Genomic DNA, 19,650 nt, shown 5'->3' with positions numbered 1-19,650 from the left:
ACTTGCTATAGATTGCATGCCTTTACCAAAATTATGATGGGGAACCACATTGGAAAATCTGGTAAACTTTCATGGATTTCCACACTTTGTACCATACTTTTGATGGGTAACCCTGGTAACAGAGAGTGGAAATCTGGTAAAACTTGAAACAGTTATAGAGTGCAGCAGCCTTCACCATCACTTGGATGGGAACCCCAGTAACACTTAAATGTAGAAAAATTATGGTATATTTTTAATTAAGCTTCATATATATTTCAATACCTTGTATTTGATCATACAGGTTTAGTTGGAAACCCCAAGAATACCTGAAGAACTTATTTCAAGCAAATTTTACCTATGCAACCCTTGACAAAAAAAAAGCATTAAATTCTATCGTTTTTTGAAAAACAAAAATTCTCTTTTGATACATTCCTACACCTCTTTCCTTGTTTAATGCCAGTAAAGAATTGATGATGGGATGTTTTCCTTTTCCTTCTTAAGATCTTGGTAATTCCAAGATGGATCCTGGTATTTCCAAGATATCATGACAGTGTCGTGGTGGTCACACCCTTTCAGCCAACCCTGAACATTCTGAGCTGAGATTAACACAGCACAGTATTAAACTGCACTAGCAGACTAGGGAGGGATGCCTCAAAAACACATCAAGCTGACTTTGTATTTCCGGCTAATTCAGTGAATTGCCAATAGGCCTGTTGAAGGATTTGCATTCACATGCAGATAATGCAAAGTGATGTCTACACAAATCACAGACCTTTTATAGAAAGTCGACTGCATAACATCACCTTCCCTTTCACCTTTCTTTATCATTATCCAGTGTCACGCTTGAACTATAAACAGCCAGTTATCAGAATGAGGAGTGGTGAGGTGTTAGAGACTACCCATGCTATGAGAGACGTCTTGCTGTTAGACAGTCCTTGAAACTTTAAAAGTCCAATTCAGACGAGGATTAAAATTCATGTGTGAAAAATAGTCGTCTTACAGAGCTATAAAATAAGTTGGTCCAGGATATCAGAATAATGATCCTGTATAATCTTTGCGGCTCCAATGGCAATGATGCAAGAACCTGGGATTGAAACCCTAGCCTTTAAAAGGGGCATAGTTCAGTTCTAAAAGTTTTTCTGCATTGTTGTGGTTTTTTCATATTTGAAGATTGCTCATCCTACTAGACACATTCAATGTATATATAAATATTGGGTTACGCAAATACTGTAAAACCTTGTCCCCACCTCAATTCTTTCAAAACTGATTAAAACCGAATCAATCCAGGTAAATCAGTTCCTCATGAGAAAACTGAGTAACGACTTCGAATCAATTCGCTTTTGGTTTTTGGATTTAAAATGATTTACTTTTAATAGATGGGTTTAAGCCATGACATGTAATTGCGTGTGTGGCGTACTCGGGGTATGAGTGCTTGCAGTGTTCTCTGTGGCCATGTTTTCACGAGTATAGCAAGTGAAAGTAGAGCAGAAAGCACTGCAAACATGGTGTGCAAATACCCCTATGTACCCACACTGACACTCACACCGCACGGGGTTCTATGTTTTAATCCTAAATATCAAATTTCCACTGTGTGATCAACGATTACAAGGAATGTCCATTCATACTCATTTGCATATCATTTGCATACAGGTATGCAATATGTTTTCAGTGTTGCAATGCAGAGCATATACCACTAGTATACACACACAACAGTGCAAGTATAATAACTAAATAACAGTTATTCTTCATGAAACAAATATAACAAAAAAAAACAATTTCAGATCTATTAAAACTCTTTGCATTCTAGAGAAAAAAAATAAGTACCATGATTTTTTTGTGTTTACAATTATGAGAAATGACTGTCAAGCCATGGTAGATAACCAAGTATTTTTGTCAATCATAAGTAGGTAAAATGGCCATAAAACTGAAGTACTGCTGTAGCTTTTTGACAGTTTCCAAGGTGTTTTACTGGGGTTTCCCACTAAAGTGGTACTCGACCTGTACTAGCTAGTCCAGAAATGTGGCTATCTGGCATGAAAATGTCATTCACTGTCAATCCAGTATGTCAAGTCAAATAGCAATGTCTATAGTCTGACTACACCTACTAGGATTCTGTGGAAAGTTTACCAGATTTCCTCCTCTGTTATCGGAAATTCCAACCCTCAGACTATAAATTAGCATTCAAATTGAGTGTTACAAGCCCTGGGCGAATTTGAGGGGGGTGCAAATCTTGGATTTTACCATTGTAAACATTCTGATGTTGTCATGTTTAATATATTGTACTTTATACTGGTAATTAAGTACAAAAATGGCTGGTATGTGGACTATTTTGTTTTACACCTTACTGTTAACTGTTACCAAATGAAATGGCAGACTGTTATGACATTTTCAGGCAACTGCTCTGAAAGTTGAATAGCCTTGTAAACTACTATAGGCCTATTCACAATAATGCTAATTCATGCTACCAACTTTAATGATTGGAGTATTTACTCCAGCTTACAAGAATGATGTCGTCGACACTTCCATAGGTTTGAAGGACTCTGCTGCATCATCATACACAACTTTTAAAATAGGAAGAATTGTTAGGAATCAGGATTTCAAAAGGATCACTTAATCGGCGTACAGGTTGGACTAGATAAACTGACATGCGTGACCCACAAGGGGAGAGACAATTGTCAGAATCAAGTCCCAAATTACATTGCCTGCAACAGGACTACCGTTCACTCAACACCAAACCAAGCATGTTATCCAAGCAAACAGAGTTGTTGACTCTAGAATTAGACTGGACCAGTACATGAGTACTACAAGGGATTACTAAAGTCTTGTGGTCTAGTTTAATACTATACATGTGAAGTTGTTTTCTGCATCACTGTATCTACAGGTGGAGATGATTATAGTGCGTATAGTAATTCATAGACAACAGCCTTCTTGGCTTTCTTCCCTATCTAGCCATGGTCTAATTGCTATCACGACAATCACATTAACTTGTAGTTAAACAAATTTGTAATTACTTGGGGTAATTCTAATCTTCCTGCAAAAAAATCAGGAAGTGTGTATGTGTATGTGTGTGTGTGTGGTGGGGGGGGGGGGGTTTCAGAATGTTACTACCCCATTAAGAGTTCAGTGGTTCATTATGTAATGGTCAAGTCATGCAGGGATTGTGGGGATGAGTAACCTAGAGTCCATGCTATCAAGGATTTTGATTTTTGTTCAAAATTTAAAATCAACATCCGCATGGATTTTAAGGTTAGGGGATGAGCATCGTCGCAAACCATGGCCTGTTTTATGGCAACGTTCTTCACGAGCCTTCAAAATGTAGTGGTAGAAATAATAACTCTGGTTTGTGAGAATGGGGATGAGATGATAGTCAAAAACCCCACATGGCTTGACTCTATGCTAATCACTCTGGCAATCAAGATCTTAATTTGCTAAGACACTGAGATGCAAACTAAAACTATTGTTCTTCAATATGGTAGATTAAACAAGTGGGTGATAGTCACAGGTGCCCTTGTTGTGCAAATATACATGTAATCACCTTATTATCAAGATAGTGTAAACATTGTGAAGTCCCCAAAATGTACTCTGCAAGACCATGGATGTCATCAGAAATGCCACCCTATTGTGACGTAAACCAATATCCATTCAATAGATTTTTGATGTTTTAACAGTAGTTTTAGTTTGTGTCTATAACTTCACCAAGACCTCGACTGCCCATGGATGTATTAGTGACTCACTAATACATGTACATCCATGGACTGGCAGAGTAGTAGTAAACAATGCAGTACCTACTTCCAAGTGAATTACGTAATCAAGTGATTGCAGTAATTCTATAATCTTCTAATCACTAGTTCTTATAGCCAATAATCAGTGCAATCCTCTTCTACACCTATCTATGTCCTGCATTTAAAAATGAATATGGCTCCAAATATAGGATATTGTCCACTAGATATGTGTGCCTATACTTAATTTCTTTATGTTTCATATCATACCACCTTAAAAATGATTGGTCGGTCGGTCAGTTGGTCAGCCAAATAAATTTTTTAAAAAGTGTCTTTAAAAAATAAGAGTGTATGGTGATAATTTAAATTTGTAATCATACTTTAACTGTCTGAATGACTTAGAAATGACAATTAAAGTCAGAATGCCGGAAATTTCAAACCATTTGGGGAGGGTTTTGAGCTTGTGCGACATTATGCAATCATCCATTGTGTAAAAAAAAAATTGTGGTTTGTTTGTACTTTGTTTTGTCATGTATTCTTTTTTCCTTCTAAAAAAAAAAAAAAAAAAAAAAAAAAAAATCAACCCACTGTGTCCCATCAGTGAAACTGTAATACTAAACCCATTTCAGTACATGTAGAGATATTAATTGGCGGATTTAATTGCCAGAAATATTCCAATCACATCATCTTCAAAGTTGAACAATCAATCTGACTCATATCCTGGTCACTAATTTGCAAGTCATAGCACGATGAGTAATATCACCTAACAAAGAAAAAAGTTACATACTGAATCAAAAAATTTTTTTGCGAGGACTTTAGAACCAATTTTCATTGAATAACCCAAACATTTAAATGTGTATTTGAAAAGAGATATATACACAAAGAAATCTAGCAAACAAACTTTTGGTGAGATTTAAAAAAAAATAAAAAAATTTGTATGAGCCAAAATAAGTTTCTCACTTTCAAGAACCACTTGTTGAGTTGAGGACCATTCTACTAGGATATTGTTGCCATAGTGAGATCATAAAACATGTTGTTTACGATGATGAAAAAAGGGTAGAACAGCGAAAACAAATTTAATGTGAAAAGAAACTTTTAACGATCTTCTAATTATTGAAATTTTCAGTAAAAAAATCATGAAAAGAAAATCACGAAATTTAGGGGTATTCATTTGAAAACTGATATTTGTTTTGTCATTTTGTCTAAATGTAGGTAGTCTCCTACACAGTTTTATGTTTTACATAATTTAACTATTTAATCTATTTTCACTCCATGTTTTGAGTCTTTTTTACTGAACTAATTTCATCTTGTTCCTTCTACTTTGTAACATCTCACATGATTTATTTCTATGTTTTGATGCCTTCATGACTACGACACTACATCTTGACATTTCTGTGTCAAGGAGGACATTATTAATCACAAACTTTTTGTGCCACATTGTTCCGCTTTGTTCAGAAACAAAAAAAAACGACCAGGCATTACTGTTTACTGCCCCAGTAACTGCCACTGGGATTGGAACTTAAACTATTTCAATAGTGAATTTTATTCTTAATTTGAGTTTTTGACGATATACTTGATCAATCATGTATGATCACCTAGACTATAGCCAAGAGACTTGTTTTGGTGTTACTATCTCAAAAAACTATTTTTTTTTTTTCAACTGTGGAGAAAAGAAAAATTTAACGAAGCTCAGTCTGAGGAATAGATATGTTAATGATTTCTACATATTCCATTAACATGACTAAAGCCTGTGAAACCATTGTAATATGGACACTACTACATACGTAGGTGGGGAGGTGACATACCAGTTAAGGAAAAAATCCATGTCATTGCACCTACAATAAGATATTACCAGAACCATTTTTTTAGTAGAATTACTGCATTTCTGATCTAGAAGGAGGACACAAGGTTTTCACATAGATTGTTTGTTTGTTTGTGTATATATGTATTTGTTTTTTTGTGTCCTTATTTGCTTGTTTGGTTGGTTGTTTGTGTTTGTTCCCTCAACTTACAAAAGGCTAGCATTTAGGAGATTAACCTCATGAAACCTTAGATTTACGATTGCTTATCCATTCCTATTGTTGTATATACAGCGGAAAAACTATTGTTTGTTTGCTTGCGTATGTTTGCTTGCTCATGGTAAGCAGGAATGAGACATGTTTCATGCAAAGACATGCAATGTAATTAGTGTTGGTAACTTATCAAAGTATAAACACCACAGGAACTTTGATCTGTAACTCTGTTTACTGATAGAATGCAATTGAATGTGACTTTTAAGTTTTAGTTTTTCCATAGACATAAACCAACTGACAAAAGTTTTGCATGACCCTACATCAGAGACACTGGCTTTTGTTTGTAACAGTTCTTTTTACCAAATTTTGTCATTGCGTACTAGAAATCTTTCCTACAGTTTACTCCATTCAAGCAAACATACCGGTGTTTTTTCATAGGTTGTAGCATTGCCATCACCTTTGTAATTTGGTTAATTTAGATAAATCTTTCCTACAGTTTAACTCCATTCTAGCAAACATATCGGTCTTTTTTCTATGCTTGTAGCATTGCCATCACCTTTGTATATTGGTTAATTTAGATATGTCTAAAACAAGGTTACTAAAAACTCCCACCATGAATTTCAGACAATGACTAACATGCAGTTGACAGGTCAGGTGTTTTTACAATATATTATATATCAGGTTGAAATGTCAAATATTTGACAACGTTCACTTGGTACAAACATCATATTTTACCTTGTCAAAAAGTAGATAAAAAATTCTAACAGAATACTCCCACAAAGTTACGATGTTCACTATTTATTGGGGACTATTTCAAATTCTCCTTATAGTTATTATTACATACATATATGAACTGGTGATTTCTTACACTGATGTGTACACATACAGCGTGGTATTTTAGCCCATAGGCTTGCCATTTCGTTTCTATTCTAATCTAGTTGTACAACTTGACTTCAAGCCAGTATGTCAGGTCAGATGGCCTAGTTTCTAGATTACTGGTATTTGCACTGCAGTACAATACTGATAAACTTGTATACAAAGGGATGCAGGATTGGTCCATGAACACAAAATCTTGCAATGCAAGGTTGTGTTTTGGTGAAACTTGCTGTTTTGACTGAGGTATGAGTGTATACTCAGGTATATAAGGTATGAGTGCCAGTGTATACTCAGGTATATGAGGTATGAGTGCAAGTGTATACTCAGGTATATGAGGTATGAGTGCCAGTGTATACTCAGGTATGTGAGGTATGAGTGCATACCCAGGTATATGAGGCATGAGTGTATACCCAGGTATATGAGGTATGAGTGCCAGTGTATACTCAGGTATATGAGGTATGAGTGCCAGTGTATACTCAGGTATGTGAGGTATTAGTACCAGTGTATACCCAGGTATATGAGGTATGAGTACCAGTGTATACCCAGGTATATGAGGTACAAGTGCCAGTGTATACCCAGGTATATGAGGTATGAGTACCAGTGTATACCCAGGTATATGAGGTATGAGTACCAGTGTATACCCAGGTATATGAGGTACAAGTGCCAGTGTATACTCAGGTATATGAGGTATGAGTACCAGTGTATACCCAGGTATATGAGGTATGAGTACCAGTGTATACCCAGGTATATGAGGTACAAGTGCCAGTGTATACTCAGGTATATGACATATGAACTTGTATACTAAGGTATATGAAGTATGAATACTCAGGTGTGAGTGCCAGTGTATACTCAGGTATATGATGTACGAGTGCAAGTGTATACTCAGGTATATGAGGTACAAGTGCCAGTGTATACCCAGGTATATGAGGTATGAGTACAAGTGTATACTCAGGTATATGAGGTATGAGTGCCAGTATATACTTAGGTATATGATGTACGAATGCAAGTGTATACTCAGGTATATGAGGTATGAGTGCCAATATATACTTAGGTATATGATGTACGAGTGCAAGTGTATACTCAGGTATATGAGGTATAAATGCCGGGATATACTTAGGGAGGTAATTAGACTCCTTCACTCTACTTTATTTGTGAAAGTAGAGTGACAGACAACACCCCCAAGCACGTGTGTCAAAACCCTGAGTATACCATATCAATTTATTAAGACACACAGTTATCATAGGAGTTTTCGTACAACATTTATGGTTATCAGGTTTGAAACTAGATCCACTTCCAACATGGATATGGAAGTGTTCAAGATGAGATCATTGACCAGGACAACAATAGAATTCTCAGAGAATGCGTGTCAGTGGTTACCATGAAACAGCTGATTTTAATCATGGGCAACCCATACTTGGTCAGCAAATACAGCCTTAGTCTGCAGACTACATGTGGGCTCAATTTCTACGAATTGACTTTCTCCAGCGTAGAGTCAAATGGCTTTCTCTAACATGACATTCTGTTTTATTACAGACAGTGGTAGTTTAGAGCGTTGGTGTAAACTTGACAGAAGTTATCATGCTTTCATGTGGCATATTATCAAACTGGAGGTTGAGTTTGTGGTAAACTGAACGAAGTCACCAATTAGTTGAATTACAACTGCCTGTCAGAATGTGTGATGGCATACTACTGACACGTGCTGTTCAGCCTTTCCCCAGCAGGAGATATAGCTATAGATTTAATCAGTAGCATTTGTCCATTTGACAATACTTGGAGAGAGAAATTGTAGAAAACGAGCCCACACATATTGTTTCTAGACTAATACAGCCTGAAAAGACTTGTAGATATCGATGGATATCTATGAAGTAGTCAAGATGAGGTGATACCAAGTACAAGGATAATAATCTTGTCAGCAGTAGGCTGAGTAACCAAGCAAACTGATTTTATTGTCAACTGATACTAAGTCAGCGACTAACTAAAACGTCTCCTTACAGACCACAGAATTCCAAGGATATCTACCAATGTTAATATTCAATAATTATTTCAGAAACTTCACATTTATATGAGGATCTGAAGACTTTTAAGAATTAAGAATTTTATTGAAAAAACTCTAGACATTTGTTACAACCTTTATATATAATATATATGTAGTATTAAATCAATGAATTTTTTATTTTAGAGAAAAACTTCCTGAACATACCTCCTAGAAACTGAATGGATGAAAGTGTTCACGATAATTGTTAAACATTAAGAATCACCTTTTCTTCTAGTCTAGGGCACAAAAGGTGGGTGGGGGGGGGGGGGGTGTGGAGATCTTAGGCCTGTTCCTGTAAGTTTAATTGTATGGTGATGCATGTCCTACAAAATTAGGAATTGAATTAAACTTGCCTCTTTTTTACTTTCTACTGTATTTACTTACAGCATCTTTGCTGTATGCTAACAAAGACTTCTATAGGTCTTGGGGACTATAAACAGACAGATATCTTTACATAAGCATGATAAGGTAGAATTCTGACATGGAATATGTTTGGAATAAGATTAATATGTTTATGAATATTCATAGATTGATTTGCATAAACCAGCCAGACCAAACATCCACATAATTCAAACCACACACATCATGCAGAGATATCAACCATACCAGTACAGATATCAAGTGTTATGGATAGGTCAAAGGTCACATATGATGCATCAATAAAACACAACAGGCCATTGTTCTGAATGTGTCATTGTTTTTGGATCAGTATGATGATTTCCTGAAAATATATCATTTCCTAAACTTGTTATTTTATGTTTCCTTTAAAATGAATCATTTCTAATGAAAGTTTAATCTCTACTATTTTTATAAAAATTTAGCTCATAAAATTTCCCAAATTTCAAAGCAGATAGATTTAATGATATTATTTGGAAAAGACAATTACACCTACACAGAGATACACTCATTATCATATTTTACCCATGTATCTAGACGGGAAGTAAATGATTCTTTTTTGTCACCACATTGTGTTTCTTTATAAATAAATAAGTACAGAGTAAAATGTGTGACATCTTTACTCCCAGAATTTGTCCAAATTCCGATGCTATATCATTTTTTCACCTTTTACTGAATGCAAAAACACCACAGAAATATCACATGACCTTCATTAGAATAATATGCAAATTAATGAATCATGTAAAATGCGTTCAATGAGGACCTCATCGATCATCAGTTTTCACCACTTTTGAAGTAATTTTACCGTTTATTGGGTCTATGTTACAATGTAACAGGGAGATTTTTTAATCCAAAACTTGATGCAATGGGTTCACACTCCAACACATACACACGCAAACGTATTACAGGAGAAATAAAGTTGCTTTGGTGTTTCACTGATGTGACATGATGTTTTAAGCCAAAGATAGACACAAATCAATTCGAGGCTAGGTTAACAATACCGGAGAGACAACACACACAGCAGGATCCTTTACCCAATCACATTGAAAAGTGATAAGGCATTGCTATTCTTTTACAGTACAGTACAAACATGCTTCTGCTGAAATAATTTCACTTGGACTTGATAATTTCAACTGTTTACTTTCTTGACTACTTCTACATCCCCACTGTGCATGGCACCTTTATAACTGTTTCTTTTGCCTTTGAAGTTGTCTGTGTTGCTTGTGTGTGTGTGTGTGTGTGTGTGTGTGTGTGTGTGTGTGTGTGTGTGTGTGTGTTTGCAAGCGTGCATAGAAACTGTGTCTCATGAGTGAAAAACCAAGGCATCTTCATTTCTCCTGTAATAATTATGAACCATCACAAACACGACACATAGAATAACTTTAAATTAAATATCTTGACATTCTCTGAGATTTATCATTCTTCAAAACTGAACTGACTTTTATGAATGGAATATTATGATAAAAGATTTGACACTCTCAATAGATAAATGGGGTTTTATTTCCGTCGGATTGTCAATTTGTCAGATTATAAGTGTTATCCATTATACTTATAAAATAAACTTCTTCAAAAAGTCTGTCCTGGTGCAAATTTAGTCAAAAAAGGTCATGTCCTGTTTAGACATGCAGAGTTATGTCAGTTCTGCACCAACGTAAAGTTATAACTTAATTCTTACAAGCTACCAAGTCACAAACTGTTCATAGTTTTAGCAAAGCATAAGACATAAGACATCCAAACTTGGCAGGTCGATAGAATTTAATTGCAAAAGATGTGACACTCTCAATCAATTAATTATTTTTTTTCTGTCAAATTGTCAGATTATAAGTGTTATACATATAATTTTAAAAATAAACATCTTGAAAAAGTCTGCCCTGGCGCAAAATTAGTCAAAAAAGGTCACCAGTGCAGCACGGACATAACTTTGTGTCTGAGCACATTTTTCGACACCATGCAGACATCTATGATTTTCTGTAGATAAAATATTATTTGGAGTGTCTAAATAATCTGTGCTGTTGACAGTTGGGCCATTTCATGGCCTCAGTTTTGAGTGTTATACCAACAAAAGTACTGATAACCTTTGGAAATGATTACCCAAAGTTTTCAAATTCATATTATTACACAGTATTACACAGGCAAAATAAAATAAATGCCAGACAGATCTGCTTTTTTTCTTTTGTTCACATTTTTCAAAAGTCTTTATATGACATACCTTTCTTATATAATATGGTACATGTTCTTGTAAGTTGCTCAAAATAAATATTTACAAAGGTAGGAAATAAAATAAATGGCAGACATATATGCTTCTATTTTTAACTACTTTTTTGTTCATATTTTTAAAAAAAAAATTATGGCATACCTTTCTTATATAATATGGTACATGTTCTTGTAAGTTGCTCAAAATAAATATTTACAAAGGTATGTTTTATGATGACTAATATACAGCAGTACTTTAATTTACTATGCAGTGTTTTATAATTTAAAGGTCAGCATGGGATTAAAATTTAACTTAAAAAAACACAGTAGTCTAGCAGAGCTATATATAGAAATAATTGACCCAGACTAAAAAATTGCTTTTGTTTTATATTTCTATGGTTCCATTGATAAGATAACATTTATACTTGTAATATAAATGCAAGCACCTAGGTGGTCTAGAATCATAGACATCTCTCTGCATTGTCTATACTAAAATCCAGTCATATGGGGACTGTTACTATTGTTCCAACACAAGGATTCTACCCTAGAACCTGGAATAAATCTCTGGCCTTTTACCATACTATTTTCATCCAACTTTGATGTCACAATTTTAATGAGAACCGGGTGTTTTTTCATTCTGAATTTTAATTTTAGTTTGTGTTGGTTGGGGTTTCAACGTGGAAGTTTACCACTCTGGAAATACATGTTCAGAAAACTCCAACACGTCTCCGGAGAGCTATCTGCAAAATGAGAACTAAACAGTGAAAGCGTTTGACGAGCTGGAGGCCATACGAAAAATCATTTTGAAATGTCATTGAAACCATTGAAGTATCACGTCGGTGAAACCATGGATGTATCAGGGAGATAAACTAGTACATTCATGCTGAAACGAGGGACTGGCCAGTGTTAGTTAGTTACATTCTCTGGTTGGCCGGTAATTCATTCGTATCGAACATTACGTTGATAATCATGATAATGACTCCATAATAGATCAGCGATCGGTGGCGGACCAAACGCGGTCGTGTACTAGCATTGCTAGACCATCGACCAGGGACTTCAGAATTTAGGACATGTTAGCATTTCAATGACGGATAATTTTGGGATGGAAAGATTCTTTTAATTTTTGTTTAATCAAAATACTATAGCTCATCGAGGTGACTCGGGTGGTGGAAGAATAAGGGCATATTTGAATTAAGTTGGCAAAACGTCTGAGGTGACTGGTCATTCCGACAATTTATTCCTGTGCCAAATTTATAGTTGCGTCATTCTGCCTTCTGAAAGTGTACTTTCTCTAAAGTAACATGGAATTAAATGGTGGGAAAACTTATTAGCGCGTATGTACTAAAATTTATTACAAGACTATTGCTCCGATAGTTCTGTTTGTGATTAACTTGTGGGTTAAAATTTAAATCCCTGGCCGGCTGCAAATGTGAACCGCCCCGTGACATGATGAAATATACGTGACGGTGTGCGTACAGACTTCAGTCGAATCGTTAGCACAGTTCGCCCAAGCACAGTTGTTGTCTGAAATGCAAAAAGGTACAAAACAGGACGGAAGAAAACAGAGCAGTCACTCGTATGGACACTCACCTGTTGACGAGTCCATGGCTGGTATAAAATAATAAAATTACTATGTATACGTGTTTCCCCGTGACGAGCTTCCGTATCCTCGCGATCCCAGCGGTTACGTCGCCTCAGGTACGTCCACCGATCCGTTCCTTGTCACTTTCTGAATATTTATGTAAAACGTGACTGAAAAATAGTTTTCCTGTTTCTTCGAGTGTCTTTCATGATTTAGGCGAAGCTTTTAACTTGGTGATAGACTGATTCCGTCATCGCCGAGCCAGATGAGGAAGTAGTGTGAAAACTCTTATCAAGTTTCCGGGTTCAACATCACAGTGCACATTCGATAGAGGCAGTACGCGCGTTGTCGAGTTTGCAGACATGAGAGTTGCCAGTAACGCATGTGACTGGTAAACAACGCCTGTGTCTGGTTTAATACATATTCGGGTTTACGCCTGCGCATTTTGCACACGTTACAATTTGTTTGTGTATATAGTTATTCACATCATGCACATGTGTCACTTGTACTTCACGTGCAGTGCTAGTGCTCCTTCAAGTCAGAGAATTGTCTGTGTTCCAGTCTAGATGTATACATCGCGAGAGCGTAGTGCAAGTGCGAACCAGAGGTGCGAACTTTCACGGTAAGTTGACCCCTGTTCTTTCATCGACAAAAATGTACATGTGTCACTATTATTAGAAAAACTATGCGTGTGTCTGGATCACAACAACTTGTAATTGTGTGCTAATAAGTATACACTATTCCATGATGGCAATATTCTACTCTATTTCGACCGTAATACAAAACAATCAATATTGGCAGCTGAATATTCCGGAGCAATCGCCGGCAACGATAACTTTGAATATTGTATATACCCAAATAACGTCATTATTTTGTATGATCATCATAGATAGCATTCTTGAATAGAATCTTAGCTCACGTCACAAGGGACTGATTCTCCATTGTCAGAAACGTTTCCCGTAATATCAAGCAGGACATGCAGTTTAGAAAGTAGTGTGTTTGTCGCTAGTATAGACCCATCCCTATGCATTGTCTCACTCTGAGTTGTAACACATAAACACAGATAAAGATAAGATAACGAGGTGTAACATTTATTATGCGTACATGATTATAAATGCATCTTTATGCTCAAAATACAATGTACAAAGCAATTGACACAAGTACAATTAACATTCTGTGGGTTTAAAATGGGCCATATAATGAGTTTTGAATAAACACAGCTGTTGGAATGAACGATGTTTTGAAGAGAACCATGCAAGATTGTGTATACATAGACAGTTTTCTGAGCTTTCCTAGTGACTAGCATGAAGTTTAACAACAGACATTGATACTGGTAGTAGTACTGTATTCTCAGCTGTGTCTACAGTCAGTCAATCTTTACATGCATGGTAAAGCATACAAAAATAACATGCAGAAATAAAATGATTAAAATATATTCTTTTAACCAACTGATGGAGCACTGTTTACATCGACTAGAAAGTTTCCAAGAGGAAGTCTATCATCTGAGGTCAAAATATGCAGAAACTGAATGAAAATTTGAATTATCTAATGAAAAAGAAGAAGAATAAGTGCCTTTCTTTAATTTGTATAATGAGAATAAAGCATGAAATGATGAAATTCATCTTCTACCGCATAATTTGACAAAATTTAAAGATTCTTTCATCATGTACAGGAATCTTAGGAGTACACCATCTCCCCAACTCAATATAAATATTATAATCCAAAATTCTAAATTTAGTCACTAGTCTTCTACCAACTGGATTTTTAATTTGCAGAAGATGTTTCTCAAAACCAAAAGCTGTTTTAAATAATCTAAATGTTCTCATTTTGTTTTTATTAGTACTTTTTTCTTCTAATGTCATTATGTAATTCCCTGTACCATGATTACAAAATTCTAGACATAAGTCATAAAATTATGATGAACCTTCCTAGTATAATTAAACCTGCAAAGATTTGACCACACACTGTTCTCATTATATTTAACAAGTAAGTTTCTAATAATAAAATATAAATACCCCATGTTGAATAACACATAGAACAAATGTAGGCTGCTCACAATAAATTGTCCATCGACAATTAATCTATACCAATACTTTAACAGAAGTTTAATTACAGTGAAATTAGTGGGGAAATGACCTAATTCTCCAACAATACCACATCTTGATATCTTATAAGAAACCCAAAGTAGAAATCTATAAAAAGAAAAAAAAAACATCAACAAGAATCTGAAAATTTCTCAATTTCATAACCCCAAACTTCACATCTGTAAGTCACAATAGCAACAATTAAACAATCAAAGAGATCTAAAGCCACATCAACAGAAATACTCTAGTTAGAAGAAATAGTTATACATGAACTTAAGAGAGCTCTCGTGGATTTACACTTCAAGTTATTGAGGTTTTGTTTAAATTTACTGTTAGAAGAAATAATGATACCAAGAAAACAGTATTCTCTTAGGCTTACATTGTCGAGAGTAAAATTATAAAAAATAAAATTTGGATTTCCTGTATTTACATATGACCTTGATTTCTTAATGTTGATTATTATTTTCTACTTTGTACAAAATAATGTAATTTAAATAAACAACTTTGCAACTCAACTTTAATTTCTAGTGGTAGAGACTCATCAGCATATAAAAGACAATTCAGAGACACACTTGTAAGTTTCACAGGGCTATCATTCTTGACAAAACAAGCTCTTTCCAAACTGGTGGATTCTAAATCAACTCTTTCCTTGTTTTTGACCTTCCTTTACCAATCTTAGACTAAAGTACTAAAATTTATTACAAAAATGTTCGCAATTTTCGTTTTAAACATGTACAAATGTAACTACATTTTTGTATGAGGCCAGACACCAGAGTTATACCTAGCCTTACAAACTATGCTCTATTCCAAATTCATTCATGCTACAACAACACTGTCACTGTTTCTCACCTACTTCTATCCATCTTAGTCTAAACTATTAAAATTTATTAGAAAAATGTCAGCCATTTTGATTTTTAGCATGTAACTAGGAGACCAGACACCAGAGTTACCTAGCCTTACAAACTATACTCTTTTCCAAATTCATTCATGCTACAATAACACTGTCACTGTTTTTCACCTATTTCTATCCATCTTAGACTAAACTACTAAAATTTATTAGAAAAATGTCCGCCATTTTGATTTTTAGCATGTAACTAGGAGACCAGACACCAGAGTTACCTAACCTTACAAACTATACTCCTTTCCAAATTGAATCATGCTACAATAACACTGTCACTGTTTTTCAACTATTTCTATCCATCTTAGACTAAACTACTAAAATTTATTAGAAAAATGTCCGCCATTTTGATTTTTAGCATGTAACTAGGAGACCAGACACCAGAGTTACCTAACCTTACAAACTATACTCCTTTCCAAATTGAATCATGCTACAATAACACTGTCACTGTTTTTCAACTATTTCTATCCATCTTAGACTAAACTACTAAAATTTGTTAGAAAAATGTCCGCCATTTTGATTTTTAGCATGTAACTAGGAGACCAGACACCAGAGTTACCTAACCTTACAAACTATGCTCCTTTCCAAATTGAATCATGCTACAACAACACTGTCACTGTTTCTCACCTACTTCTATCCACCTTAGACTAAACTACTAAAATTTATTAGAAAAATGTCCGCCATTTTGATTTTTAGCATGTAACTAGGAGACCAGACACCAGAGTTACCTAACCTTACAAAATATACTCCTTTCCAAATTCATTCATGCTACAATAACACTGTCACTGTTTTTCACCTATTTCTATCCATCTTAGACTAAACTACTAAAATTTGTTAGAAAAATGTCAGCCATTTTGATTTTTAGCATGTAACTAGGAGACCAGACACCAGAGTTACCTAGCCTTACAAACTATACTCTTTTCCAAATTCATTCATGCTACAATAACACTGTCACTGTTTTTTACCTATTTCTATCCATCTTAGACTAAACTACTAAAATTTATTAGAAAAATGTCCGCCATTTTGATTTTTAGCATGTAACTAGGAGACCAGACACCAGAGTTACCTAACCTTACAAACTATACTCCTTTCCAAATTGAATCATGCTACAATAACACTGTCACTGTTTTTCACCTATTTCTATCCATCTTAGACTAAACTACTAAAATTTGTTAGAAAAATGTCCGCCATTTTGATTTTTAGCATGTAACTAGGAGACCAGACACCAGAGTTACCTAGCCTTACAAACTATACTCTTTTCCAAATTGAATCATGCTACAATAACACTGTCACTGTTTTTCACGTATTTCTATCCATCTTAGACTAAACTACTAAAATTTGATAGAAAAATGTCCGCCATTTTGATTTTTAGCATGTAACTAGGAGACCAGACACCAGAGTTACCTAGCCTTACAAACTATACTCCTTTCCAAATTGAATCATGCTACAATAACACTGTCACTGTTTTTCAACTATTTCTATCCATCTTAGACTAAACTACTAAAATTTGATAGAAAAATGTCAGCCATTTTGATTTTTAGCATGTAACTAGGAGACCAGACACCAGAGTTACCTAACCTTACAAACTATACTCCTTTCCAAATTGAATCATGCTACAATAACACTGTCACTGTTTTTCACCTATTTCTATCCATCTTAGACTAAACTACTAAAATTTGTTAGAAAAATGTCCGCCATTTTGATTTTTAGCATGTAACTAGGAGACCAGACACCAGAGTTACCTAGCCTTACAAACTATACTCCTTTCCAAATTGAATCATGCTACAATAACACTGTCACTGTTTTTCACGTATTTCTATCCATCTTAGACTAAACTACTAAAATTTATTGGAAAAATGTCCGCCATTTTGATTTTTAGCATGTAACTAGGAGACCAGACACCAGAGTTACCTAACCTTACAAACTATACTCCTTTCCAAATTGAATCATGCTACAATAACACTGTCACTGTTTTTCAACTATTTCTATCCATCTTAGACTAAACTACTAAAATTTGTTAGAAAAATGTCCGCCATTTTGATTTTTAGCATGTAACTAGGAGACCAGACACCAGAGTTACCTAGCCTTACAAACTATACTCTTTTCCAAATTCATTCATGCTACAATAACACTGTCACTGTTTTTCACCTATTTCTATCCATCTTAGACTAAACTACTAAAATTTATTAGAAAAATGTCCGCCATTTTGATTTTTAGCATGTAACTAGGAGACCAGACACCAGAGTTACCTAACCTTACAAACTATACTCCTTTCCAAATTGAATCATGCTACAATAACACTGTCACTGTTTTTCAACTATTTCTATCCATCTTAGACTAAACTACTAAAATTTATTAGAAAAATGTCCGCCATTTTGATTTTTAGCATGTAACTAGGAGACCAGACACCAGAGTTACCTAACCTTACAAACTATACTCCTTTCCAAATTGAATCATGCTACAATAACACTGTCACTGTTTTTCAACTATTTCTATCCATCTTAGACTAAACTACTAAAATTTGTTAGAAAAATGTCCGCCATTTTGATTTTTAGCATGTAACTAGGAGACCAGACACCAGAGTTACCTAACCTTACAAACTATGCTCCTTTCCAAATTGAATCATGCTACAACAACACTGTCACTGTTTCTCACCTACTTCTATCCACCTTAGACTAAACTACTAAAATTTATTAGAAAAATGTCCGCCATTTTGATTTTTAGCATGTAACTAGGAGACCAGACACCAGAGTTACCTAACCTTACAAAATATACTCCTTTCCAAATTCATTCATGCTACAATAACACTGTCACTGTTTTTCACCTATTTCTATCCATCTTAGACTAAACTACTAAAATTTGTTAGAAAAATGTCAGCCATTTTGATTTTTAGCATGTAACTAGGAGACCAGACACCAGAGTTACCTAGCCTTACAAACTATACTCTTTTCCAAATTCATTCATGCTACAATAACACTGTCACTGTTTTTTACCTATTTCTATCCATCTTAGACTAAACTACTAAAATTTATTAGAAAAATGTCCGCCATTTTGATTTTTAGCATGTAACTAGGAGACCAGACACCAGAGTTACCTAACCTTACAAACTATACTCCTTTCCAAATTGAATCATGCTACAATAACACTGTCACTGTTTTTCACCTATTTCTATCCATCTTAGACTAAACTACTAAAATTTGTTAGAAAAATGTCCGCCATTTTGATTTTTAGCATGTAACTAGGAGACCAGACACCAGAGTTACCTAGCCTTACAAACTATACTCTTTTCCAAATTGAATCATGCTACAATAACACTGTCACTGTTTTTCACGTATTTCTATCCATCTTAGACTAAACTACTAAAATTTGATAGAAAAATGTCCGCCATTTTGATTTTTAGCATGTAACTAGGAGACCAGACACCAGAGTTACCTAGCCTTACAAACTATACTCCTTTCCAAATTGAATCATGCTACAATAACACTGTCACTGTTTTTCAACTATTTCTATCCATCTTAGACTAAACTACTAAAATTTGATAGAAAAATGTCAGCCATTTTGATTTTTAGCATGTAACTAGGAGACCAGACACCAGAGTTACCTAACCTTACAAACTATACTCCTTTCCAAATTGAATCATGCTACAATAACACTGTCACTGTTTTTCACCTATTTCTATCCATCTTAGACTAAACTACTAAAATTTGTTAGAAAAATGTCCGCCATTTTGATTTTTAGCATGTAACTAGGAGACCAGACACCAGAGTTACCTAGCCTTACAAACTATACTCCTTTCCAAATTGAATCATGCTACAATAACACTGTCACTGTTTTTCACGTATTTCTATCCATCTTAGACTAAACTACTAAAATTTA

The 19,650-nt window shown here is 34.8% G+C and overlaps 1 protein-coding gene across 1 annotated transcript in view; it reads right to left on the bottom strand.

The window, feature by feature from the left end:
- LOC144451988 (phosphoinositide 3-kinase adapter protein 1-like) overlaps positions 1-13,065 on the bottom strand; it is a 33,093-nt gene extending 20,028 nt beyond the window's left edge. The window contains exon 1 of the mRNA XM_078142934.1: positions 12,801-13,065. Within this exon, the coding sequence (XP_077999060.1) occupies positions 12,801-12,816 (16 nt within the window). The 5' untranslated portion in view covers positions 12,817-13,065. The remainder of the gene's footprint in view (positions 1-12,800) is intronic.
- Between the last annotated feature and the right edge of the window lie 6,585 nt (positions 13,066-19,650).

The sequence above is a fragment of the Glandiceps talaboti genome, chromosome 22 (assembly GCF_964340395.1).
Source record: "Glandiceps talaboti chromosome 22, keGlaTala1.1, whole genome shotgun sequence".
In the NCBI taxonomy this organism is placed as follows: domain Eukaryota; kingdom Metazoa; phylum Hemichordata; class Enteropneusta; family Spengelidae; genus Glandiceps; species Glandiceps talaboti.
Note: the sequence above shows the minus strand (reverse complement) of the source record. Positions and strands in the feature narration are given on the sequence as shown.